Below are 26503 nucleotides of genomic sequence, written 5' to 3'. Positions count from 1 at the left end.
CTCACTGCCATTCAATTCTTCACCCTTCGTTGCCATCTCCCATTCCACCACGACACGCACAAACACATACTACACCACCAGTTCTTCCCAAGGGAGACGGGTACCTGCCGCTACATCTGCATCGTCTAACCATCCCACCACCGCCGCTACTACCATCACCGCCAGCAAGGATAGCGCTACACTCCTGACGGATCACCAACTCCAATCCAATCCCCCTTCCCTGACACCCACCGCCCCCCCTGCATCTTGTTGGCCATCGGATCCCTACCCCAAAGGCTGAGCCAAAAAGTGGTCAACGTCTGAGGACATTAGAGCGACCGTGCTTTCAAAGGGGATAGGAGGCTCAGAGCGCAACAAAAAGCCCCTCATCTCGCGAGCTTCCCTCTGTCGCATTGGACTTGCCCGTCCTCTTTTTCTTTTGTCGCCGTCGCCGCTTGACAAACCCCCTGTCATTGCCCGGACCATCGTCATTGTCATTGTCCTAGTCTTCCCCAGCTGGCACTGACCACGCAGCTTGGAACTGCTGCCAGAGGACCCTGACAAGGTCACCATCGCAAGACATATCGACCAGAGAGACAATCTTTTGCGCCCAACTACACGCTACCGCCCCAACTTGGCTAAGGCCAGATCCAGAGACAGACGTCAAGCTATCGGGACGATCACACCTCGCGGGTCTCTGGTTTTAGCCTCTTCTCGGCCAGAGCGTGCCTCTTCTCCCTCCCACGCGACCAAATCGACCCGAAATTTTTCCCGCCAGCCAGGTCTTGTGTTGCTTCTTCTGCCGTCCCGTCCGCCAAAGAAGGATCTCGTCGCGCCTCCCATTCGCTGTCGGCTGCCGCCACGACTAAAGCAAGCAACCCAACCTTGCATTTGCGCTACGCCGCGTCCAGTGGGGCGTCGGGAAACAACACACCACAACCTGGAACCTGGCCTGACCTGCGCGGCCTAACAAAGGCCACGTCCAGTAAAGTTGCCATTCAGCGCTCCCTCTAGTGGTCGTGTTTAGTGGCCGGGTCCCTGTCCACGAACCGTGGCACCCACTAAATATTACCTAGAATTCGCCCAAACTATTTCATCATGTCCGTCACCACAACAACAGCGACCGCCGCATACGCGCCGACCCATCGGTCTCTCGCCAACCAGCCGCGCTCTCTTCGCAAAGCGACCAGCTTCACAAGCGCTTTCCCCTCCGCCGCAACCGCTTCTTCTCCCAGCCTCAACTCGCTTTACAACGCCCATTCGCGTCTCACTCCTTCGCACAAGACTCTCCCGCGGAAATCCTCCCTTGCTGCCCTTACTCCCAACTCGCTCGCCTCCATTCCCGATGTGAGCGAGTCTTACGCCTACAACAGCGTGCTAGCCGACTCGCCCGATCGCAACATGGCGCCCACCACTCCCGGTAAGCCCGGGAATGATTTTGTCATTGGCGATGTCGTCGAAGTGCCGGGCAACATGCTCGCTACTGTCCGATTTATCGGTTCGGTTCAGGGAAAGAAGGGCACTTTCGCTGGGGTGGAGCTGCATCCAGAGTTCTCACAGCGGGGGAAGAACTCTGGTGAAGTAGAAGGGTATGTGCACTTGTTCTCATGCGGTTTCCTTTTGAGAAACAACGGCTGACTTTGATTGCCCAGTGTTTCATACTTCACGACGACTTTGCCCGGCGCTGGTATTTTCCTGCCTGTCACGAAGGCTGTAAGGCGAGACTCTCCCCCCGGCTCCTCCGCGAGCTCATTCCCACATACACCCACGGCGAGCACATTGGGTGGCCTGAAAGTCGGCAACCAGAACTCGACAAACTTCACTCCTCCTACGCCATCGCTGCCCGCATTTAGCAAATCCGTCGGCCCTGGCATTGGACGTTCTACTAGTCCTGGACTGAAGAAGCCAAGCAAACCCTCCCTGCGCCCAGAGTCGCCGTCGCGCAAACTGCAAATGACGCCTGGGCCGAGGCCTTCACTGGCAACCCCCAACAGAGTCCCTTCCAAGTACACGTCTCCTACTGGCAATAGATTTGCTCAGAGCGTGCGTGGAACGGCTGGGGATCCTAGCAAGACACCCGGCAGACTCGACAGGAAACCTAGCGTGGGACCTCGCAGTGCTTCTGCCCTGGGCCTGTTTGACGAGGAAGCCACACCCACCGCCTTGCAGCGGACCAAAACAAACGGAAGCGTAACGTCGGTCTCGTCATATAGCTCACAGTTTCGGGTTCCTTCGCGTGCGGGCTCCAGAGCAGCATCGAGGGCAACCAACGATCATGAGGTGGAACGGTTGAGGACACAGCTTGAGGATCGTGAGAGACAGTTGAGAGACCAAGCAGCCACGTTAGCAGAGATGGAAAGCAGTCTTACTGAGCTGCAGACACTAATGGAAAACTCCGACATGACAGCCATGAAACGAAATAGTCTCGATGATAAGGACTCCGCGCAACTTCGAATGCTGGTTAGAGAAAAGAACGACAAGATCGCCATGCTTACGGCCGAATTCGATGCGCACCGAGCCGACTTCCGCAGCACCATCGATACCCTGGAGATGGCTAGTACTGAAACTGAGCGAGTGTATGAAAAGCGCATCGACGAACTCATGGGAGAGATTCGAGAGCTCGAGTCTCGCACTGATGATGTAGATGTGGTTGCCCGGCAATTGAAGCAGCTTGAAGAGTTGGTACAAGAATTGGAGGAGGGCCTCGAAGATGCACGACGTGGCGAAGCCGAAGCCAGAGGGGAGGTCGAATTCCTTCGCGGTGAAGTCGAGCGAACGCGTACCGAGCTGCGCCGCGAACGCGAGAAAGCCTCAGCTACGATGAACGGCTCCGGAGGCCCATCAAACGGCGATCGGGCTTCTGTATCCAAGGAACTCGAGCAGAAGGAAGACGAGATTCGAGGGCTGAAGGCTATCATCCACTCCCTCAGTCGAGATTCTGTCCCCGATACCGAGAAACCGGAAGACCCCTCGATCCGCGAGAACGCTATGGCGCGCGAGAAGTTGGAGAGAGAGCTCGCGGAGCTTCGTGCCGTTGTCAAGGACAAGAACCACCGCGAGGAGGAACTTGAGCGGGAGGTGGAGATGCTGCGTAGGGGTAGCGCCACAACTCAACGATCTGGTTCCATGACAAACGGTGGCGCCCAGCGCTCGTCACTCCGCGACTCACGTGACACCGTGGTGTTGACGCGGAACAACGAGCCTCGATCCCCCGAGGCGACGCACAAGCGTGGCCGCACCTTGGACACCATGCCTGAGAGCGATACCTACTCATCAGTTACTGAGAATAGCACTCTCTGGTGCGAGATCTGTGAGACTGGCGGTCACGACATTCTCACCTGCACCAACATGTTCGGCACCGACGGCGGCAAGACCAATGGTGACGGGAGGTCCATCAAGGACGTGACAAGAGAAGCGTTGAAGCCCATGGACGATGAGCACAAGCCCCCTCCTCTGTCGCCGAGACCCAAGGCATCATCTTCTCCTCCGGCTACCCTGCCTGCTGCTCCCCCAATCGTCAAGATCCTGCCCAACCCCATGGATAATGGACCTGTTGCTGGCAAGGATAGCGGCGTGGTAGACAACTCCAAGTGGTGCGCCCTTTGCGAGAGAGACGGGCACGACAGTGTCGATTGTCCGTTTGAAGATGCGTTCTAGGGGTACTGACTTCTACTCTTGGAAGCGAAGGACGCCCGCCACTTTTTGATGGTCCAGGTCTTGGTCTCATTGTTATATCGTCTTGAATCGCTTGGAGAGGTCAGCCTGTACGATGGGCGGGAGTTGTGTAGGATTTTGGGTGACAAAGCGGTGGTAGTTTTCTGTTCGTCATAGCATTTGTAGCGATGATACCACAGTTCACAGTAACGTTTCGAGGAGTGGAGGAGACGACACAATGGCCGTGGGCTTTTGGTACTGAAGCCACATGGCTTCTACAACATCTTAATAGTAGACCTTAAAAATAAGAAGATCCTACTACAGATTACAGGCAACATATCGATGGCTCTGTCGCATGTGATGAATTGTTCTCGAAATCTGAGGCCGGCTGCCAGCACTTGCTGAAGGGACGGCTGCATTCGGACGGCAGGGGTCTTCCCGTCGGTAGCGGCCGGGGCTGCTGAGCATTCAATGCCGTCTCCCGAGTTGGGTCTGTAGGGTGTTCCCCACCAGCCAGAAGGAGGTCCCCGTGGCGTTTCACGGTCTCTGCGCACGAATCCTTAGCTCAGCCGGGCATGGCGCAGCCAGGACAAGTACCACTGACTGGATGAGAAGGGCGGCAACCTTCAGCAGCAGCAGGAGCAATTGATCTGATGTTTCCCGTTCAATCGTCTCCCACGTCTCAAAGTTTGCAGTATTTTCACATCCTCAGATCGCGCGTCTATCCTCACATCCACCATCGATTCTCGTCACCCTCTGCAACCTGCCTTTGCTATTTGCGTCACCTTTCGCGCGGTTCCGGCGGATACACTAGAGCACAGTCCCGCGTTCCCCGAAAACGACTTACAGAGCGGCACTGGGACCTGACGTACTACCGTACCCATCCTTGGCCTCTTTTTTTTTTAACGGACCTGCGTCAGCTCCTTGCCCACTCACGGTTGCCGGGGTTGTGAGAGCTAATAGCTGTCCACTGCTCTGCTGTTCCTGATTCTTCACGGAGCCCAGTGACGCGCGCGCGGAAAGGTCGACGTAACCTCAATTCGCATCGAGGCTGTGCAGCTTTTCCTTTCCTTTTTACTTCTTCCTTCTTGCTTTTGTCCGTTGTGATCGCCTCACCGTTTCTAAACTGTTTACCGCCAACGAGGAGCTGTGTGATTCGACTCCCAATTGTTTGAAACCCCGATTCCGCCGAGAGAGAGAGCAGACCCTCCCCCGGACGAACCTCGAAACCGCAACAGCATCATACAAATCGCATCGTCGAATTGTCGAATTGAAAGTAGCCCACCATGGCGCAAATGCTCCTTGATATCGTCTACTCCTTCGGGAACTGCCTAAACTGCTTCCCCGGCTCCCCGACCCTCAAGATCAACAGCCGCAACTTCAAGATTCTCCGTCTCCTCGGCGAGGTAAGCCCACCTCAGCATCTCCAGTGACTGGCCCAGCAGCTAATGAACCCCTCCCCTTCGCACAGGGCGGCTTCTCCTACGTCTACCTCGTCCAGGACACATCGACCAATGAAGAATTCGCCCTCAAGAAGATCCGATGCCCCTTCGGCGCCGAGTCCGTCGCCCAGGCGATGAAGGAGGTCGAGGCCTACCGCCTCTTCGCCCGCGTCCCGGGCATCATCCACGCCGCGGACCACGCCATCGCCACCGAGCGCGGCGGCGAGCCCGGCTCCAAGACCGTCTACGTCCTGCTGCCCTACTACCGCCGCGGCAACCTCCAGGACCTCATCAACGCCAACCTCGTTAACCACACCGCGTTCCCCGAGCGCCGCCTCATGCTGCTGTTCCTCGGCGTCTGCAAGGCCCTCCGCGCGATGCACAAGTACAGTGGCGGCCCGCCGGTGGCCATGGAGCGCATGGAGATGGGCAACGGCGACGAGGAGGACTCGACGGAGAACAACAGCAAGAGGAAGAAGGGCAAGAACAAGGGCGGGAACAGGGTCACGAGCGCCGCGGCAGGAGGCGCCGACGACGAGGACGAGGAGGACCAGCAGAGGCCCTTGATGGAGGGGGAGACGCCTGGGTCGGGCGACGTGAAGTCCTATTCGCATCGCGACATCAAGCCCGGTAAGCTTCCATCCATCCACTCAGTAGACAGCCAGTACAGGGAACTAACAGTTATGGCAAAACAGGAAACATCATGATTGACGACTCGGGCTCCAACCCAATCCTGATGGACCTCGGCTCCATCGCCCCGTCCCCGATTGCAATCACCTCGCACTCCCTCGCCATCGCGACGCAGGACATCGCCGCCGAGCACAGCACCATGCCCTACCGCGCCCCGGAGCTCTTCGACGTCCGCACAGGCACCGTGATCGACACAAAGGTGGACATCTGGTCGATGGGCTGCACGTTGTACGCATGCCTCGTCGGCAAGTCCCCCTTCGAGGCCCGCTCCGACGAGACGGGTGGTTCGCTGAGTCTCTGCGTTCTCGGCGGCGACTGGCGGTTCCCCGACGAGGGCGTTAGGCGCACCGGCACGGGCATGAAGGGCAAGGCCGTTGATTCGGGCAACGGTGGCGCATCAGCCAGCGAGCCCAAGATCAGCGAGCCCATCCGCGACGTTGTGAGGAAATGTCTCAAGGTCGAGCCGGCTGAGAGGCCAGACATTGACGAGCTTATTGACATGGTGGAAACCGTCATTGAGGAGCTGCCTCAGGAAGGTTCGCTGTGAATGGAAAAGTTTGGGTTGGAACCGTGTATTGTATTATGATCTGTTCACAATTATTCCCGGGGAATTTGCAAGGCTTTTTCAAAGTCACCGCGGCGTTCTGGGGCGGGCGCTTGTAGGATCAAGGAACTAGAAAGTCATTCTGATTTCAAGTGTTGTTTTACATAGGTATTGACGCGTCCTCAGACTCAAGTCAGGAGCATGTTCATCTCCTGTTATCCATCCATCACTCATTAGGTGCCGAATCACACCGCCAAGGTCATCTTTACGCTTTCTCAAAAGTCATCAAATGGCGTTGCAATTTCGTCGACTTCGGCAATGTCCGAGTCGCATTCATGATCGAGACCGCAGTCGCTGAGGCATTCATCCTACAGTTCCAGACGGTACGATGCAATCTCGAACGGTCGCAAGGTGATGTTGAACTTTCCATCGTCGATCTTGATCTCCTCGAGGTCATCCTCAAGCAAGTTGCACTTGTAGACGCGCTTGACGTCCCAAGTCGTCTCAATGGTACCCTTGCTTTGTCCACCAAGACTGTCATATACGCGCAGGATGACATTGCGGCCCTTGCGCTTGGGGAGGTCACCGCGAGTGACGTCCTCGTCATCCTCGCCACGCTTGACAGTGTCAAGGACCAAAGAGCCGTCTCCAGTGAGGGTGACTGGGCTCTTCGTCAGGGTCGACTGCGCAGCATCCGGCGCCGAGAGCAACTTCAGAGGGTTGTTAAAAGCGTAAGCCGCGCGGACAGTCGACGAACTGAGATTACCCTCGTGAGGGAAGATGGCCCAGCGGATTTGGTGTGTGCCCATATCGGCATTGCCGTCAGGGGCCTTTGGTGATCGCAGAAGCGAGAGACGCATCAAGTTGCCGACGGTGGCGAAACCGTACTTGCTGTCGTTGAGAATGGAGACACCGTAGTTGTGCTCGGACAAGTCAGCGAACCGATGGCAACAGACCTCGAACTTGGCCATGTCCCAGCTTGTGTTGTAGTGAGTAGGGCGTCTGACGACGCCATACGCTGACTCATAGGATGCCTCGGTGTTCCTGACGTCGACGGGGAATTCGACCTTCAGGAACTTCATTGCCTCGTGCCAATCGACTTCAGCGTGGCACTCAATCCATGATTGCACTCCCTTAAGAGCAGCTGAGAGGGTAATCGTAGATTTCAAGGAGCTTTGCTCGCTGATCTTAATCTCCGTCGTCAGGCTGACACGGTGTGACTTTTGCTCGGAAATGGAGGTCTTCCCGCAGGTGAGCTCCTTCCTGGTGTCAAGATGGTAGACTTCGACATCCCAGGCTTGCCAGTAAAGGGGCTTGTCGTCAAAGACGACGTACTGGTTTGCCTTGCCTCCCTTTTCAATGACTTCGCGATCAGCGACGCGGTCATACAAAGAGGTGATGTAACCATCTTCGACCTTGACACGGAGCTGGTCATTCTGCAGCACGAAGACACCATCGCTGACCTCCTCGATTGTGACAGCTGGCTTCTCCTCATCGACCTTGAAGGGGCGAATGGCAAGCATTTGCCCGTCTCCGCAAGCCACACCAGCCTCGTTCTCAGCAATCTCGACAACCTCTCTTCGGTGCCAAGGGAGTGTATTCAAGGCTACGGTCTCGCTGATGCGACCAGTGGTAGTGGTAGAGACGCCGAGGACGTTGTGGAGATCCTTGAGGATCTTCTCGCCCGTCTTGAATACTTTGTCGTAAAGCTACCAAGATTAGCGGATTCGACGGTGAATCGAAAGGCAGTGCTCACCTCATCAGAGTCATCATAACACATTTCAATGGAACTGCCAGGGAGACAGTCATGGAACTGGCAGAGGAGGACAGCCTCCCACATATCGTCAATGTCCTTCTTGGGATATTTGTAGTCCTTTCCATTGTCGCTCAGAGTGGCAATGGTGGCAAGCCACTCAATGTCCCTGAGTAGGCTTTCAGACTTGCGGTTGTTGTACTTGTTGTTAGCTTGAGTAGTGTAGGTACCACGGTGAAGCTCAAAGTAGAGTTCGCCGTACCAAGTCACGAACGTCTTGGCCTTGGGCTCCAACTTGTCAAAGAAGTCATCGACGGTCTTTCCCATGTGCACTCTAGGCAGCATGCCAACCTGATCGGACATACCGCGGCATCGGCGAAGCTTCTCAAGGTGCTGCCAGGTAGGGCCGCCGCCACCGTCACCCTTACCAAAGACAAGCAGTGAGGTGTGATCTTGGTCCATGGACTTGTGCTGACTGACACTTCGCTTTACGTCGCCGAAGTGGGCTTCGGCAGTGTAGGTCTCGGAAGGCGGCATGTGGCAGATGACCTGGCTACCGTCAAGAGCAACCCAGTTGAAAGTGGTGTGCGGGAAATTGTTGATGTTGTTCCAGCTCAGTTTCTGGGTGAGGAAGCGGCTCATTCCAGCCAAGCGGCAAAGCTGAGGAAGCTGGGCAGAGTACCCAAAGGTATCAGGGAGCCAAAAGGTTTGGCAGCGTTCGCCAAAGTTGCTTTCAAAGAAGCGCTGGCCGTAGAGAAACTGCCTTACCAAAGACTCTCCGCTGGGCATATTGGTATCGTGCTCAACCCAGCTGCCACCAATCGGGTGGAATCTGCCCTCCTTGACCTTCGTCTTGACGCGATCGAACGCGTAGGGGTATAGCTCCTTGAGCCACTTGTATTGTTGAGCCTGCGAGCACGCAAAGTGCAATTCGGGATAGCGGTCCATCAAATCGCATTGGTTGGACCAAGATCGCACAACCTTGCGTTTCGTCTCGGCCCATGGCCACAGCCAGCAGCTGTCGATGTGGCAGTGACCAATGCCGTAAACCTGGTGGTCCTTGTCGGTGCTGTAGACTTTGTGAGAGTCGACATCTGGACCAAGGTACTCTTGTGCGATCTTTCGGCATTTTAGAATGGAGTCTTTGTTGCCGAGCTCAAAGGCGTCAATGATATTAGTGGCGACCTTGAGGGCCTTGTGCTGCTCCCATGACTCCTTGGGGAATTCGCGAGCAGCATCCCCAATGATCCAAATGTCGATCCAGAGGGCTCTCGCCTGGGGGTTGACGGCGACAATGTCGGCCTTACCGAGCTGGAAGTACTTGTTAGGATCCGGGGGTTGGATAGAATCTCCGCCGGGAGCGTTGCCGAACATGCCATTGCAGGCCATTTCGATGTAAATGGTGTGCTCCTTGCCGTCTTTAAACTCCTTGGGCAGAATCCATTCCGTACGTTCGCCGCCTCCGGTGAGGCCCTGGAGTGGCTTGCCGTCTTCAGTCCAGACCAAGCCCTCATTGTTGGCGTCCCAGTGCAATTCAAGTAGCTCCTTGTCACGCAGCTCTTCTGGTACGGTCAGAATGACCTTGAACCAGTGGGTGGACCAAGACGGTCCAAACCAAGCGCCAACCTCGGTCTTTTTGAATTCGTGAGATACGGCGTCTTCGAATGTCGGCCGGGTGGTATCAGGAGCGTCCCAGACGGACAGCTTGACATGAGGCTCGCCTGACGCGGTGCCCTCCGTCATCATCCTGGTCTACAATTAGCTGAATGTTCCCCAGATGGGGTACAGGGCGCAGTGGGGTTCACGTACGCCAGCAGGTTGTATTTCTCCCATTGTCCGCTGGAGTAGAACTGGTTAATTCTCTCCTTGTAGATGTTGGAGATCCATTGTCCGACGGGCCGCTGGGCCAGAGCTGGGTAGTCGCTCTTGCTCTTGAGTTCTCTGCCGCCACCCATAGTGGGCTGTCCTGAAGTGTTCTCGAGGGCGTGCTTGCCGGTCTGTTTCAATCGATTGAGGGAGCTGGGTGGAGCTGAGCGATTGTTCAGGCGACGATTACGCTGGAGCTCCGTGAGATGGTGATGGGTCGGCCTTGGGGTGGGTGATGGAGATGATGCGCCCTTATCAATAGCTTGTGAAGCTCTTAGGGCGTCGTTCATATACTGATTGAGGGTCTTTGATTGTTTTTGCTCACTGCGAGAAGGATGTCTGGTTAGCTTTCCTTGAAATCGAACGAAAGCAAGACGGACTCGAAGCTCCCGGGGGGAGCTAAGGCAGAGCACGGGAACACCCTGGCGCAGCTGGGCGACCACTGAAACACAGCCAGTGGGAGCGTGCGGGGACAGGCCGGTGCAGCCAAAGTGCGGGGAGGTTGGGTGTAGGTGGGCGTGTGATGGAGGGTGACGCAGCCGTCATGCGATCCCCCTTGATAGCCGGCGCATCACCGAGCTCCTCGGCGGATAAGGTCGTTTGGCACCGGGAATGTGTGTCTTACCTCATCTCGTCGACTTGGTGATCCAACGCCCAGAGTCTAAGACAGGAAGGTGATGGACGCGGAGAAGGACTGGATAGAACAGATGACTAGTGATTCGGCAGAATAGGCTGGTAAGGATACGAAAAGAGAATGAGGACAGACAAGCCACGCCGCAGAGGTACTCCAAGCAGTGCGATCACGATGCACAAGGTTGACGATGCAGGACGCCATGTGGCAGAGGACCGTTGAAGGGGTGGTGATGGAATTCGTGACGGAATAAAAACCATCAGTAACTCGAGAAGAGAGCGCTTGCCATGTTGACCAGAAACCTTCGACGTTGACCAGCTGCGTCGGGGTCGAAAGGCAGCTGGTATCCAGAGTTTCGGAAGCATGCATGCCTCGCCGCCTTCCTGCTGGTCAACTCTATGATGCTTCGGAAGGCGAGATGCTGGGATATTGCCAGAGCGAAAAGACGGCACGACAAATGATGAGGTAAACTGTGCAAGGCTCTTGCTCCCACCTGCTGTCCATTCTTGCTGCTATTCTCGACGATCCTTCTTGCTGCCATTCTCTATTGTCGCTATTGCCCTGCCTCTTGCCATGGCGACGGCTGGTAATCATGTCGCCGACCAGTACGGCAGGTTAAACACAGTGCAGGGTGGTGCTGCGGTTGTGGCAGGTGACGAAACCAGAATGCACAGCCAGTGCAACGTCCTGCCACAAACACATCAACAAGAGGGAGACAGTAGTATTCAAGGTCATCTGTATGCGAGTAGAGTTGCACAACAGTTGCACAGCAGTTCCACAAGACTCAGTACACACGAGGTGCAACCTTGAGAGACATCGTCCTGTCCGCGTGTTTTAGCGATGCATTCGCCTGTATGTATGGGCTGTCAGTCGGGGTGGATATCTGGGGAAATCAAGTCATCGTGCAGCATCGTATCCCCATCAAGCGAAATGCGGCACGATCGCGATTCGGAATGCCCTCGCGGCCCATCTGCCCCAGATGACCAGCCGAAGGACGATTTGTTTTCCGGAATCCACGGTTGACCGAGAAATTGATCGGAAACCCCATGGATCGGGGCGACGACGGGAGCTCGGGGGATGGGGACGGCTCCAAGCGAAAACAGAAGGCAACGTGGAAGTGGTTCGAGGTCCATCTTGGTGCATTTCGCGGCGCCAAAAAGCTTCCAGAATATCAGCAGATGTCAACCAATTAAGGTTTACCGACCCATCTCGCTTAAGTGGTCACGGCTCACAATAGGACGATGTTCGCCCGATCTGAAAGCGTGCGCTCGGAACAAGATGAACTGGTCTTTGAACTGGTCTTGAGATGTGTGGAAAATATTCGTCTTGTTTCCTATCGACGGGATGCGGGATATTTAAACTACGTAGTAGCCAGAAAGTGAGGTATGCAGATCGCCCAGGGTAACAACCAATCATCACATCATTGTCCATGTCCGTAACACCGTAGAAAATCCGAAAAAAAAAAAAAGAGTAAAGATGCGCCTCCAACACCGTCCGTGCCGTTCCAAATCAAGATGACAGACCCGAGTCCTTGGCCCGGCTTCCAGTGCCGGTGCCGGTGCCTTTGTGAACAACTTCCGAGCCGTCTTCCTCATCCTCATCTTCATACAGGTCAAGGTCGTCCTCCTCATCGTCGTAGTCTTCCACCTCGCCCTCCTCGAGCTCGTCATCCAAGGGCTGGTCAAAGTCATCGTCGGCCTCGCTCTCACTCTCGCTCTCGCTTTCCTCAAAGCCGAGCACGCCGAGAATGGGCACCTCGATTTTGCGGTACTGGCTCCTGATCATTCCGTCGGCCATCTCGAACAGCTTGGAGTCCTTGTCTGGTGGGGGCTCCTTGTCCATGGAGAAGTGAGCCTCCTCTTGGTCAGCAAGGTCGTCTAGCGCCGGGATGTGCGGCGACGGAAGACCCTCGGGGATATTCATGACCCAGCGCCGGACACCTTCGCCCTTGGCCACTCGGGAGCGGGTGCTCTGTGCTCTTAACCCCGACCGGAAATGGCGCTTTTGCCTCCGGCGTCTCCGCTGAATCCGGTCGCGAATGTACCACGCCACGACCAACATGGCAGCCTGCATCATTTCCTGGCACTTTTGCCTGTGCATGTTTGCCCAAGCCTGACACCTTTGCTGCTGTGCATTAGAAATGGCCTGGCACCGTTGCTGGTAGTAGGCGGCAATGCGTGATACCATGGCGACGTATCTCGGGTCCATCGGTGGCTGACTAGGGTCCGTGCTTGGTGTCGGGATAGAGGTCGGCTTCGCCTGAGCTGTAGGCTGGGAGCTTGACGGCGATGGTGACTCCCTCTTCATCGGGACATTATGGTCGTCGAGGTTGGCCTCGGCAGCCTTGCGTTTCAGTTGAGCAGACAGCGGAAGGGCGGGTTTTCGGAAGGAGAGATGTTCGGGGGGAGGCGTGACGGGGGCTAAAGGGTTGAAGTTGATGGTAGGTAGATGCGCAGCCATAAAGGGTGGTTTTTCCAAGCAGCTTTGCTGTCGTGATATGTGTTGTTGGGCGGCGGTCTCGTTGAAACGGCTAATGTCTGATATCGTGGATATCGATGGGCGAGCGGCGGGTCGCTCTTGTTTCGGTTGTTTTTTGCTGGTTGGCAATAGACGCACTCGAGAAGAAGGCGAGTGAGTAGTAAGAAGTATTGTATTTGCGCAACTCTCGAAAGTCGTAGGAGAGGCGGTAGTAATAGTAAGACGAGAGGAAGAGACGGATGGTCGGGGGGTGTGGTGGTGTAAGAGTAGTTGTACTGGTGGCAGCAGATGAGACGGATTTTGGTGTGATGGGTGTGTAAGTGGACGGGGATCCGCTGAAGAGCAGACAGGCAGGCAGGATAGACGTATCAAACCAAGTGCTCGGTAGGAAAGGAGGGGGAAACGGGGCGCTGAAAAAGAGATATATACCTACATGGCCACATTTCAAATCGGAAAGGCAACATGACGGCGCATGCTGCCATGTTTGGGCCAAGGGTCTGATGATAAATTTGGGGAGTGAGCGGGAATGGGCTGAGAAGGAGTCGAAATCGGTCGATACCGAATGGCAACCGCGCCGTGCTGTTGGGGCCAGGGCGATACGTACCCCAGGGTACCCTGCCGCCCTACCGCGTGCGCGCAGGGACTTTCACCGACTCGTTGCACACTTCCATCCGCTTCAACGGCCAGCGGGCTGCCCGTCAGTGACAGGCAATCAATGGAATCCAGTCGCCTTAATTTTTTCCTTTCTTTTTTCCCCTTCCCTTTGCCCTCCTGTTCTGCTTTGTTCCATGTCTGTCATGCCCTGCAGCACACCCCTCGGGTACTCTAACAGACCAATCCGAAGCCAAGGAATGCCTTGACCGCACTCAACAATGGCATTCTGGCATCCAACAGACACACCCAGCACCGCTGACTGCAACCAGCGTGCCGGCATAGGCTTACAGCTGGCGTCCTTCCGACCCGACCTCATTACATTCTCACATCACCAAGGTGGACTCTCATCCAAGCATCATACACTTTCCTCGCTATGGCATGCTACGATCTTAAGCCACGCTGCCCTACCCACACGTTCCCCATATGCCGTGTTCCCACATCCACATACGATAATGTTCTCAGGGAGGGTATCATCAGTTGGCAGGGCCAGCATACCTAACGTCAAGCACCCCATCCTACAGTAGCCACACTCGCACAATAAGACGCACCACACCTTCTATTGACTCCAGTCAGACCCTATTTCCCCTTCTTTTCCCGAAAGCCGCGCCGGGTCCTGACATGTTTCCGTCATCTGCCATGCCGCGTGCTACTGGCTTCAACCCGGTAACCATTCAGGAACCATGATTCCCATTGCGTGCCTACCAGGCCTGGATTTGGACATGGGGAAGTTGGCGGCTGCCATCAAAACTCGAGATAGAGTGCTCCGGGGTGGCGGCATCCCATATCGTCTGCCCATCTTTGATTGCCTACAGGCCACAGTCATCTGCTGCAGCGAGCATTTGGGAGCACTCCCTCGGGCTGACTGTTCCCCTTTTGGGGGCCCAGCGGTGCGTTGATCACAATGGTTAGCGAGCCATGATATGGCCATCCATGATGCGACCCCCGCCCTGTCAATCTCAACATGACGGTAACATCATTCGACCATCGCCCGCACAGCAGCGCCAACGGACCTGCCTCGCTGCCAACTGGTTGCTCCTACTGCACGTCGACCGCGTGTTAGTGGTCATCTAGGCGCTGCTGCCGTCCAAACACTGTGTTTATGCAACCCCCCCCAACCCAAAGTGCTGTAGCGGTGCGGCCCAACTTACAAACGAAGGCGGTGGACGGAGGGAGGAAATACAGTCTCGACACAGTGCTTCGACCCCACCACCAATACACACACACATCTCACTGACATGGAATCTACAGACGGGCCTCCAACAGCGCGGTCCTTTGGTCCTGCAGCTCCGTTCCATTTCTGTGGTCCCTTAGTTGTTTGGACCCAACAATGCACCAACGGTGCCCATGATTGTCGTTCCTACGTACGACTGGCCCAAATAAATGACGCTAGACGCAACCGACTCTCGTAAGACGATGATGCACACCAGGCAGGTACCCGGAAAAAGCACCAACACTGTCTCGAATCTTCTCTCTTGTTTGCCATCTGTTTAGACTCACAGCGAATCTTGCTGGGCTGCTTATGGATCATTTACCTTATCTGAACAACTCCTCACACTCAGACCAGGACAGCCGGAGCATTGCAACGGATACAAACGAAGACCCCTAATTCCGATCGTGGCCCTGCTCCATAAACCCCGTTTCTTCTCCGCCACGCGTGTCGCGCATCTCCAGTTCCATCTTACATCCGGTTTGCGATGTTTCGGCGATAACAAAACCTAACGTACGGCGAACAGTCATCGACTTACAAACCATCGGCCGGTGTCGTTTGCTGCTATCTTGGTCCGTCGCATCTCCCCCAAGCCTTCGGGCCAACTCGACACACATCCGTACAGGGTTGTCGCCTAATTTTATCGCCGCCCCGACCATGCCATGCCATTTCTCTCTCCATGTCCGTTCCACGCCGTCCCATCCCTTTCGCTAGGTAGCCATACCTACCATGCCATGCTACCTGGCGTGCCTAGGTGCCTAGATCCGTTCCAAGCCCTTCCCATAGGCCCCCACCCCCTGGCGACCTGTCCCAGCCCGGCGAGAGCCGCGATGCAAATACGCTGAGGTGAACGGTCCCAGACGCCTGGACTACCGGCCCCACAGCACAGCGCAGCAGCCTGTCAGGCGCCCGCCCTCCAGCGAGATCCCCCCTATGGGTCCCCATGGGTTACGATCGATTCGGGCGGATTCGAGGCCACGGTCCCGAAAAATCTCGCGATGTTCTACGACTACAACGCCGCTCGCATGATTCGCGTCCAGCCTGAACCAACCCCGGCGCCCGCCCTCCACCCGGCTCATTATCTCATCATTTCCCTCCCCCGAACGTCACAACACCACATTCCTCGCCGCGCCTAGGCCCTTTACCCTTACCTTCTTAGGGCTATTCCTCTTGTGCCGAATCGGACAAACGCCTGAACCGACGTCACTCCCGAACAGCTCATATTGATGATATGCTCACATGTTGGCCCGATCACTCACCACACTCGCCTGTCATGACCTGGTGCCCCCGTTACTGACTGCTTCCCGATTGTCTATCCCCGCATCTCTCCGCCTGCGCCGCAATGGCTATCGATGGGGTTTCGGCCAAGACGTTGGGGTTGTGGGAATGCCGTCCTGGCAATCGCCTGCTGGTGTCTTTGCCAGGGGCAAGAAGACAACGTCAACCGTGAAGCTTGACGATCTACCCCAGGGACTCCTGCTGCCGTTAGATCCCTGTCCCACGCAAGATGAGGCACCGGCCTATCCAACCGTGGTGCTGCAGGCCTGTCAAAACATGCAAAAGTTCGACAACTGCGTGCTACTGACGCGTGTTGGTGGCTTCTACGAGCTGTACTTTGAGCACGCCGAGGAGCTTGGCCCCTTGCTCAACCTCAAGGTCGCCCAGAAAAGGACGAATGCGGGCCCCGTTTCCATGGTAAATCTTTCTCACTTTTGTTCAACGCCGTGCTCGTATCCTCCTCAGGTCTGATATGTGATGGCTAGGCCGGTTTCCCTTTCTTCCAGCTGGACCGTTTCCTCAAGATCCTGGTCCAGGACCTGAATCGCTACGTCGCCATTGCTGAAGAGTTCCCCAACAAGGCGCCCGAGAAGATTAAGTCTGGTGGGCTGATGTACGATCGCAAAGTTGCTCGTATTATCACGCCAGGAACTCTCATTGATGAGAATTTCATGGATCCATATGCAAACAACTATGTGCTGGCTGTCCATGCCCATACGGCCGCGGCCCAGTCCGGAAGCGAGGGGGAAGACTCGACCCATTCAGCCGCTGACCAGAGTCTGACTCCGGCAGCTGGTGACCCTGCCGAACCACTACCACTGGGCCTCGCGTGGTTGGACCTGTCCACCGGCCAATTTTACACTCAGGCTTCCGATCTCACAGCGCTGCCCTCGATCTTGTCGAGAATATGCCCCAGAGAGGTCGTCTTAGACAGCGAGCTCCAGACCCAAACCGGCCATGGGCTGTTTTCCATACTGGCTGAGGACCGGCACCTGGTCACGTATAGCCCGTTCGGCGAAATTAGGCGTCTTTCTGATTGGACACCCATGCTCGAGACTGAGATCCCGCAGCCTGTCCGGGACGCCTTCACTGACGATGAGGTGATGGCGGGGAGTCTGCTCCTCCACTACGTCAAGGAGCGGCTACTGGGGCTAAGCATGAAGCTGCAGCCGCCGCAGCGTCATGAGAACATGCAAATTATGACCATAGACAAGAACAGCATGCGCTCCCTGGAAATTAAACAGACCATCAGAGATGCGAACTTCCGCGGTAGCCTGTTACACGCCATCCGGCGGACTGTCACGAAGAGCGGTGCTCGACTGCTCAATGATTTGCTCAGTGCCCCGTCAACATCCCTCGAGGTCATCAAGCTGAGGCAGGATCTCGTCGCACGATTCATCGAAGACCCGGACTTGCGGGACGCTGTGGTTGTACTGCTCCGCCGCAGCCACGATTCCCAGCGGCTGGTGCAGAAGTTTGCGCTGGGCCGAGGAGAGCCGGACGACCTAGTAGCCCTGGCCAACACCACTCAGGCCACTGACAGCATCAAGCAGCTGCTTCTAGCAGCATCCGACGAGTCCGCATGCCTATCGCGGATGAGCTCTCGACTCGACCTGAAGAAGCCCTTGACTATGGCACGTCGCATCAAGGAAGCCATCGACGAAGAAGGCATCATCCATCAACATCAGATCGAAGAGAGCCAGGCAGGACAAATGATGTCTCTCGCGCAGGAAATCGTGAGCATGGAAGGCTCACAAGAAGACGCCGACGCCCTGCCAAAGGGTGCTGCTGCGGCTGCCAAGAAGAAACGCCCGACCTCTGTGCGAGAGGCGTACGCCGACGACAACGAGACGTGGATCATGAAGCCGAACGCCAGCAAACTTCTCCGCGAACTCCACAATGATCTGGCCACTCTTCATGCCAAGAAGGAAACACTCACGGAAGACCTCCGCGAACACCACGGTGCCACTTCCTTGACCCTCCGCTGGAGCCCCGCTCTCGGCCACTTCTGCCACATCAAAGGCAAAGATGCTCGCTCCGTCTCCGCCGACATCAAGGCCCTCAGCGCAAGCCGTTCGACACGTTCGTTCCACGAGCCCGAATGGACTCATCTCGGCCAGCAGCTCGAACAGGCCCGGCACAGCATCCGCACCGAAGAGCAGCGCGTCTTCCACGCCCTCCGCGCCGCCGTCGTCCTGAACCTCGTCAAGCTGCGTCGCAACGCCGCCGTGCTGGACGAGCTCGACATTGCAACATCGTTCGCCAAGCTCGCCGAGGAGCAGGGGCTGACGCGGCCGCTGCTCAACAACTCGTCGGCGCACACCATCATCGGCGGCAGACATCCTACGGTTGAGGGCGGCCTACACGAGCAAGGGCGCAGCTTCGTCCGAAACGACTGTCTCGTGGGCGGTCCCTCGGCCGGGAAGCTGTGGCTGATCACGGGTCCCAACATGGCCGGCAAGAGCACGTTCCTGCGGCAGAACGCCCTCATCACGATACTCGCGCAGATCGGCTGCTACGTGCCCGCGGACTACGCGGAGATGGGCATCGTGGACGCCATCTTCAGCCGTGTGGGCTCGGCGGATAACCTGTACCGGGACCAGAGCACCTTCATGGTGGAGATGATGGAGACGGCACAGATTCTCCGCAACGCCACGCCGCGGTCGTTCGTCATCATGGACGAAATCGGGAGGGGAACGACGCCCGAAGACGGCACGGCGGTCGCGTACGCTTGCTTGCACCATCTGGTCACAATCAACCAATGCCGGGCGCTGTTTGCGACGCATTTTCACAAGGTGGCAGACCTGGCCGAGGCCGAGGGGCTCTTACAGAACGGAGGCGTGGACACGTATTGCACGGACGTAGAGGAGGATGAAGATGGAGGATTTGTCTATATTCATAGGCTACAGAAGGGCGTCAACCGACAGAGCCATGCTCTGAAAGTTGCGCGGCTGGCTGATTTGCCGGAGCCGGCTATCAAGATTGCCAAGCAAGTGCTCGGTCACTAAGAATCTCATCTTGTACAATCACTCATACACACGGGCAATGAAGCAAAAGGGGACACACTGGATACGGCAGCACTTGTATTGTAGGACCTGCGACTTTGTGTACGTTAGCCATGATACCCAGTAAAAAGTAGGCTGAACGAGAGGAAAAAGATTTGTAAAGCATCCTCATAGGGTGGTGATGTGTGTGTCATCAAGAAAGATTCAGGGTTAAAAAGCTCTTGAACGTTTATATAATCATAGGACGCAGGTGGGTGAGTAAAAGTGAGATAGGAGTGGAAACTAACCTTTTGGACTTTGGGACGAGCATGCTTCAAGCATGTCACGTTCACCATTTCATCAGTCATGAGCCAGTCTTGCCGTCAAATGCGATGTGCTTAATTGACTGGCAACCCATCTATGTAGCCGTGCTTTAGATCGACATGTCGTCGTAAACCCAGTCGTAACCCAGATAGAAGCCGTCGTAACACCGATTTCCCGTCAAAGCATTTAGTCGCTGGGAAGGAAGTTAGCAAACACTGCAACACATCACTGGAAAGGGGTAGGGAGAAAACATACAAGAGACCGCCGAAGCCACCATCCTCGTCAGACTCCTCGTCCTTCTCGGACTCAGCCTTGGTCTCCTCCTCAGCAGCGGCGCCACCGGCAGCGGCGACGGGGGCGGCAGAGGCGTAGGCATCGGGGTTGGCGATGCGGTCCTTGAGCTCCTCGATCTCGGGCCAGCTGATCTCGGTCTCGATGGCGACAGCGAGAACGTTCTTGTAGCCGTTGAAGAAGGAGTGGATGACGGAGGGAAGGGTGGGGAAGTTGATGGCCAGGGAGACAGCGGCGATGGTGGCAATAGCACCGCCGAAGGCCTTGAGGAGCTGGTCCTCGGAGATGTCGAGAACCTCGGAGGGGAAGGTGTTGCCCTGGTCGTAGACCTGAGCGACGCCCATACCGTAGGTGAAGGGAGAGATGTTAAGCATGTTAAGGAGGGTAGCCTCGGAGGGGCCGACCTTGGTGTTGGCCTCAACGAGCTTCAGGTCCGAAACGATTTCAATGGTACCACGGGCAATCTTGGTGGGGACACCGAGGGCCTGGAAGAAAGAGGTCTTTCCGGGCTCCATGCCGGTGTTGCCAGCGGGAATCCAGACGTCGGAGGGAGCGACGGCACCGGCACGGGCAGGGGCGGCGACCTTGTTGGCGAGGATCTTGTCACGGATGTCCTTGAGGTCACCGTTGGTGAAGACGAAACCGACGTTGCCCTTGACGAAGGGGAGCAGACGCTCGTACTCGGGGGCATCGGGGATGAAGGTCTTGAGGGCACGGCGAACCTGGAATATTTGTTAGCATCGTGTCGCGCGATGGTTGACTCGCCATTGACTCCCCGAGAAAACGTACCATGGTGTTCTTGCCCATCAGGACGACACCCTCACCACGGAGGGACTGTCTGATCTCGTGCATCTGCTGAGACGAGACATTGTCGACGGAGACGATGAAGATGGACTTGTACTCCTCGAGCAAGCCCTTGAGCTTGTCGAAGTAGCCGGCCTTGTTCGCAGATTTGCCCCCCATATCTTCTTATTTTATGAAGGCAGGATGTTTAAGGGCAAATGAATTTGTTCCTTGTTGGTTGATGGGAAATTGGGGTATCAAAATGGTGATGTAGCAGGAAAGAAAAAAGAGCCTCCGCGAAGCAAGAAGGTTTTTGCTCTCTGCTGCTTCGCGAAAATGTGTGGACCCACCCGGGGCCGACGAGCCAGCCAATTCCACTGGACCTTAGGGCAACCAACGGGCGGCCGGGGGTTGCAGGTCTGAGGTGAGAGGGTCAAGCATCTGCTGCTGCAGGGTATGGTGGTCCAAGCTTTTGAGAAAAAAGATACATGCCAGAAGTATCTTTTTTTTCACTTCCATAGTGGGGCGCATTTCAGATGGCCGATGAGTTCTTCAGTGAAAGTCCTATTCTGACCTCAGTTCCTGGTGTAGACAAGCTCAATTGATCTAAATGAGCCTAGTCAACTTCCAGCAACCCGTAATGACGATGAAGATTCCGTACAACTTTGTCCAGCCCTGCGGCAACGTCATCTTTGCTGCCAGGGGCGGCAAGATTCACTCCTTCAGCCTGCAAGACGGCTCTCACATCTCAACATGGAAGCACCCCGACGTCGAAAAGGTCGCAGCTGCCTCGGCCACCAACGCCGCAGCAAAGGTTGAGATCGAAGTGAGCTCAGGAGTTCCCACACCTGATTCCCCGACCAATGATGAAGATGGCCCACCAGCCAAGCGCCAGAGGGTTGAGAAGGAGGATGAGGTCAAGGACGGCGATGCCATGGTTGTGGACGAACCTCAGAAGCAGGCCGAGGATCAGCAGCAGCAGCAGAACGAAAACGAGAAGAAGGGCAAAAAGGACAGGAGGAAGGGAAACAAGGGCAACAAGGCCCAACATCAGCAGCAGAGCAATCGCTTTGCGCGAGTTCCGGACCAGCCCGTCATCACACTCATGACAACAACCAGCACCGGCAGTCACTTGCTTGCCATCTCAGGTCATGACAAGGGCCTGTGGGTACTCGAGCACGACGGCAAGGGCGGCTTGAAAGAGCTGAGCCAGAGGTATGTCAGCCCTCGTCTCCCGTTTCCTGGGTGAGATAGACTTTAACACATGCAAAGGACAATGCCTAAACGCCCCTGCTCCGTCCTCATCTGCCCAGACGACGAGACGATCCTGAGCGCAGACAAGTTTGGCGATGTCTTCTCCCTGCCCCTTATCCCCTCTGATAAGCCTGCTTCCACTGATGCTCCCGAGGAGCCCGCCGGGCCGGCAACCCAAGCGTCAGAGGCCCAGCCCTTCAAGCCTGAAGCCAGCAACTTCACTGTGCACTCCAAAGCCAACCTCCGCGCCCTCAAGAACCAGCAGCGTGAGATGAACAAGTCGAAGCGCGACGCCCCCAAGGAGGATCCGACCTTCGAACACACCCTCCTGCTTGGCCACGTCTCTATGCTCACCGCCATGACGCTCGCCGAGAAGGGATCCCGCCGGTACATCATCACCGCGGACCGCGATGAGCATATTCGTGTCTCGCGCTACATGCCCCACGCCCACATTATCGAGGGTTTCTGTCTTGGCCACACCAACTTCGTCAGCGCCCTGACTCTCCCCAGCCAAGACGTTCTCGTCTCGGGAGGTGGAGACAGTGAGCTGTTCGTATGGAACTGGGAGGCCGGCAATATCTTGTCCAAGTTCGACATCTTGGAGCAGGTTCGCCAGGTCGAACAGGAGGCTGCCAAGGTCGCGGTCTCCCAGCTCCTGTCTGCCACTGTCCTCGCCAATGGTCTGCCGGTGCCCGTTGTTTTGGTGGTCTGTGAAGGGTACGTCTCTGTTCGCCATGTCTTGAAGTGCTCACACTGACCTGTCACTTAGTGTCCCTGCAATCTTCGTGCTCCGTGTCTCAGAACGAAACACTCTGTCCCACGTACAGACAGTCTCTCTCCCAGGCAACCCTCTACACGTTGCCCCCATCTCCAGCGATAGTCCTCTGAGTACCATCCTCGTCACGATTGACCCGGCGGAGTCAAGCACTAATGAAAACGGCCTCGTGTCTTACAAGTGGACCGGCGCTGCCTTCTCAACAACGCAAGACTTCGTACCCCAGGACGCGAGCTTGACGGAGAACGAGTTTGATCTGACCCAGGAGCAAGTACGCAAGCTGCTGTACAACATTGGAGATTTGCGCAAGAAGAACGAGGAGCAGGGTGAGGAAGGCGAGGAAGCTGAGCAGCCAGAGCAGCCACAGGAAGCATCATAGTCACATCTTCAAAGTAGACAAATACAAAAACATGTGTATCATCAAATCGATTCAACGGATTATCCTCTATGACCGTGAAACCGTGAACGCCTTCCTACCAAGTCTCGATGTCCGTCGAGCAAAGAAGCCAAATGATGTTTTTAACACGCAAGCGCTGGACCAGAAATCCCTGTACTGTGCTGGTCCATCGGAATCCAGCCTTCATTCTCGACGAACCGACTCAGCGCATCTAGTCGAGGCGTCCAGTCAGCTGCTGCCTCTTCCCACATGCAGCCGCCGAATGGCAGGCCTCTCTTTACCATTTCCATGCAACCGTTTCCATCCATTCGTGACTGGGAAAATATGCATTTCCGTTCCATAGAACAGATGTGAAGAACTGCCTCGATCCACGCCCCCTTCCCCAACACGCCGAAGATGCTCGTAATGTCAAATATCGTCAGAAGTTATGTCGTCTACTGGGAAGCGCACTGCACGCGCTCGGCGCCGTGGGGACCATCCTCGTCATCCTCGTCCATCGAGCCAGCGCCGCCAAAGACCTTAGCCTGTGCGCTGTTGTCCAGATCCTCGAGGTCCGCAGGCTCGGTCATGGCCTCAGGGGGAGGCACGGTCTGCAGAGACGGGACGGGAAGGAGCTTCTGGAGAGCCTCGAAGGCCGTCGGGTCGTCGGTCCAGTTCTTCTCAGGGAACTTGACGCTGAACTGGATGTACAGGTTTCCGAAGTCGTGGTGTCTCGGGGAAGGCATACCCTGGCCACGAACCATCTTGACAGCATCTACAGGTTGTTAGTTGGTCCGTATGGAAAACGACGGGATGGTATAACATACCAGGCGCAATAGCTTCACCGGGCAGGATCTCAATGCTGAGCCACCTGTCGTCGAGGTGCTCAATGTAGATGGTTCCACCAGCCAGAGCAGTGACCAGCTCGATCTCACACTGATAGAGGAGGTCGTCTTCCTTACGGGTGAAGCGGGGGTGGGGCTTCTGCTCAATCTCGAAAACGACGTCACCGGCCTGGATGCCAGGGGCCTGGTCACCCTCACCACGGAACTCAACCTTGGTACCGCTCCTAACACCGCGGTCGACGTGAACGTGGAGAACCTTGCGGTCGACGATTGTCTTCTTGCCGTTGCACTGCTTGCAGCGGTCCTTGTCCTTGATGGTCTCACCCTCGCCATTGCAGTCGGGGCAGACGGTCTGGAAGCGCTGGATCATGGGACCCATCTGTCTCATCATGGTCTTCATGCCGTGGCCGTCACAGCCGGCGCAGCGCTTAACGGCGCCGTCCTTTCCACCGCGACCTTCGCACTTGGGGCAAATGATGGAGCGCTGAAGGGCAAGCTTGGAGATCTTGCCACGGTAGACGTCCTCAAGAGAGACCTTGTGAGTGTGGTGAATGGTGCGGGCCTTGGGGGGACCGCGGTTGGGCATACCACCGCCGCCGAACATGCCGCCGAGGCCACCGCCGAAGCTGCCACCGCCGAAGAACTGAGCGAACAGGTCCTCGGCAGCCATACCACCACCACCGCCGGCACCACCCTCAAGACCGGCCTCGCCATATTGATCGTAGATCTGACGCTTCTGGGAATCGGAAAGGATCTCGTAGGCGTGGGAGACCTCCTTGAACTTCTCTTCAGCCTCGGGGTTGTGGGCGTTCTTGTCTGTTTGCAGTCCGTCAGCAAGCTACTGGCAGAACAGCGCAACTTGATTCACATACCAGGGTGGTACTTCAGGGCATTCGTCTTGTAGGCCTTCTTCAGTTCCGTCTCAGTCGCAGTCGGCGCCACCTGTCTCCCACGTTAATATTTCCGAACGACCATACAAAGAATATGCCGTGGGAACATACGCCGAGGGTGTCGTAGAGCTTCGTTTCCTTGACCATGGTGTATGTCGGTACAGTAATCCTTATCTAAAACCTTGGCGCTGAAATCGGGATTTGGGGGGTAAGGGTCCTTGGAGGGGCCTGCGGAGTCGGAGCCTGTCAGCGAAAACGAACAGCCAGAGTTTTGTAAGTTTCGTGGCCTCTGGTCATCGAACTTGCTCTGCCTGTGCAATTTGTAGGGAGATGGGTTTGCGCAGGAAGGAGGCCTCGGTGTTGGGCGCAGCAGGTATCGCAGGTTAAGGCTGGCTGACCAGGGCGAACAGAGAAAGTGTATCCGCCACCTCGCCTTCACCTTGAGGTTTGCGCCGGCGGAAAGCAAACGAGAGAGGTTGCACACATACCTTCTGAAAATGGTCGGCACAACGTTGTCTGCGCAACTGGGTATCTGGTAAACGGGAAAGAGATGTTGCAGCGAGAAAAGTTGAAAAAGATTGAGGAAGGTCGAGGCCGGGCTGGGGGCAGGCAATTATTGATGCAATTCGTGGCGGGGAGCGAAAAGGGTGGAAATCTACCTGGGCTGAATGGACCGGCTACGCTAGTGACGGGACATTGGATTTTTCAAAATAAAGGGAGAAAGCAGGCTGCGAGTGCGGGTCGCCTTGCGCATTTCCCGCGCCCAAAGGGCCCCAATCTGAATCCCATGGAAAGGTGTAGAATGTTTTTGAGCCACAGTGGCGGTGCTGATGATGCAATACCTGCACCGTCCTGCCAGATCCGGTCCGAGGGGTCCAACAACCCTCCAACAACCCTCCAACGACCCTCCAGCAAACCCGAGGAGGACCCTGATCCGCTTGTCATGCTCCAGCTGCGCCGTAACATACCTTTGGGTGCTGGGCGCTGTTGGACCTGCCGCGGCACCCTCTGGGCAGGCAACCATCCGCCTGGGAGGCAGGCAAAATCCAGGCTTCTGCGTCCTGAAGGGTCTTTCACCGCGCAATCGCTCGCTGCGTCCAGCCTGAATGTCCTCCCCTAACCCGCCGCAGAGGCTATTCTTATCCCATGAATCCAAAGTACCCCTCTAACAATTTCGAGCAGAACTCTCTTCCCCACTCCCCGATCAAGTCTTAGCTAAGCGGGTCTGGATTTCTCATCCGTCATCGTTATCCACACCTTCCTGGGTGCCAGTGCTTCACCCACGGACTTTATTCCTGTCGGCGATAGGATGCCACGGAACACGGAACCCAATGGTTGTTCGGTATCAAACGTCGGCAGACGAAAGGACCGCCAGGCTACCCGTTAGTAGCTCTGGTCAGGATTCAATGGCGCCTCGAAGCTAGAAATGTGCCAGCAAACCGCCAAGCGAATACGTGCCTTCAGGTTCACGTTTCAACCCGGCTAATCAACTGTCTGAAGGGACCACCCGAAACTGCTGCAAAGCAATAGCGGGACCCCCACGACATCGGTTCAACCTTCAACGCTCTCTGCCGTCTCTTGTCTTCTTTGACGTTGGGCTATTCAACGTGTCAATTCTCTTTGCGAAACGAATCCCCTTGCTGTCATGTCCCCTTGACCCAACTCACACCCCAAGGCAGGGCGTCCCGCATTGGTTGCGTGGGGCGGACATGTAACCCTCCTGTTCGCTGATCTCTTTGATCTAGTGTTTTTTCTCTGATCTCGTCGCCATCTGCAAGCGGCGCGTATCTCACGACGCTCAGACG

At 56.2% G+C, this 26503-nt stretch overlaps 8 protein-coding genes across 8 annotated transcripts; 4 read left to right on the top strand and 4 right to left on the bottom strand.

Annotated features, from left to right (window-relative positions):
* Positions 1-1077: 1077 nt before the first annotated feature.
* Positions 1078-3636, top strand: COL26b_000962 (uncharacterized protein; the record flags this gene model as incomplete). Its single annotated transcript, XM_053173924.1, has 2 exons — positions 1078-1568; positions 1632-3636. The coding sequence occupies 2 exons, from the start codon at positions 1078-1080 to the stop codon at positions 3634-3636; spliced, it is 2496 nt and encodes an 831-aa protein (XP_053042041.1).
* A 1283-nt stretch (positions 3637-4919) lies between these two features.
* On the top strand, positions 4920-6312 carry COL26b_000961 (uncharacterized protein; the record flags this gene model as incomplete). The annotated part of the gene is made up of 3 exons (XM_053173923.1): positions 4920-5039; positions 5105-5705; positions 5771-6312. The coding sequence occupies 3 exons, from the start codon at positions 4920-4922 to the stop codon at positions 6310-6312; spliced, it is 1263 nt and encodes a 420-aa protein (XP_053042040.1).
* A 365-nt stretch (positions 6313-6677) lies between these two features.
* COL26b_000960 (uncharacterized protein) lies at positions 6678-10017 on the bottom strand (the record flags this gene model as incomplete). The annotated part of the gene is made up of 3 exons (XM_053173922.1): positions 6678-8018; positions 8066-9809; positions 9872-10017. 3 exons carry the CDS (start codon positions 10015-10017, stop codon positions 6678-6680), a joined length of 3231 nt encoding a protein of 1076 aa, XP_053042039.1.
* A 2051-nt stretch (positions 10018-12068) lies between these two features.
* COL26b_000959 (uncharacterized protein) lies at positions 12069-13019 on the bottom strand (the record flags this gene model as incomplete). Its single annotated transcript, XM_053173921.1, has 1 exon — positions 12069-13019. The coding sequence occupies one exon, from the start codon at positions 13017-13019 to the stop codon at positions 12069-12071; it is 951 nt and encodes a 316-aa protein (XP_053042038.1).
* A 3433-nt stretch (positions 13020-16452) lies between these two features.
* Positions 16453-19184, top strand: COL26b_000958 (uncharacterized protein; the record flags this gene model as incomplete). Its single annotated transcript, XM_053173920.1, has 2 exons — positions 16453-16593; positions 16662-19184. The coding sequence occupies 2 exons, from the start codon at positions 16453-16455 to the stop codon at positions 19182-19184; spliced, it is 2664 nt and encodes an 887-aa protein (XP_053042037.1).
* Positions 19185-19670: 486 nt separating this feature from the next.
* COL26b_000957 (uncharacterized protein) lies at positions 19671-20738 on the bottom strand (the record flags this gene model as incomplete). Its single annotated transcript, XM_053173919.1, has 3 exons — positions 19671-19677; positions 19740-20497; positions 20565-20738. 3 exons carry the CDS (start codon positions 20736-20738, stop codon positions 19671-19673), a joined length of 939 nt encoding a protein of 312 aa, XP_053042036.1.
* Positions 20739-21198: 460 nt separating this feature from the next.
* COL26b_000956 (uncharacterized protein) lies at positions 21199-22966 on the top strand (the record flags this gene model as incomplete). Its single annotated transcript, XM_053173918.1, has 3 exons — positions 21199-21773; positions 21831-22529; positions 22582-22966. 3 exons carry the CDS (start codon positions 21199-21201, stop codon positions 22964-22966), a joined length of 1659 nt encoding a protein of 552 aa, XP_053042035.1.
* A 452-nt stretch (positions 22967-23418) lies between these two features.
* COL26b_000955 (uncharacterized protein) lies at positions 23419-24845 on the bottom strand (the record flags this gene model as incomplete). The annotated part of the gene is made up of 4 exons (XM_053173917.1): positions 23419-23738; positions 23791-24624; positions 24681-24750; positions 24810-24845. The coding sequence occupies 4 exons, from the start codon at positions 24843-24845 to the stop codon at positions 23419-23421; spliced, it is 1260 nt and encodes a 419-aa protein (XP_053042034.1).
* Positions 24846-26503: the final 1658 nt, after the last annotated feature.

The sequence above is a fragment of the Colletotrichum chrysophilum genome (genome assembly GCF_026319265.1).
Source record: "Colletotrichum chrysophilum strain AFK26 chromosome Unknown scaffold_4, whole genome shotgun sequence".
NCBI classification, from domain to species: Eukaryota; Fungi; Ascomycota; class Sordariomycetes; order Glomerellales; family Glomerellaceae; genus Colletotrichum; species Colletotrichum chrysophilum.
The sequence above is the reverse complement of the archived record's forward strand: the minus strand, read 5'-3'. Positions and strand labels throughout refer to the sequence as shown.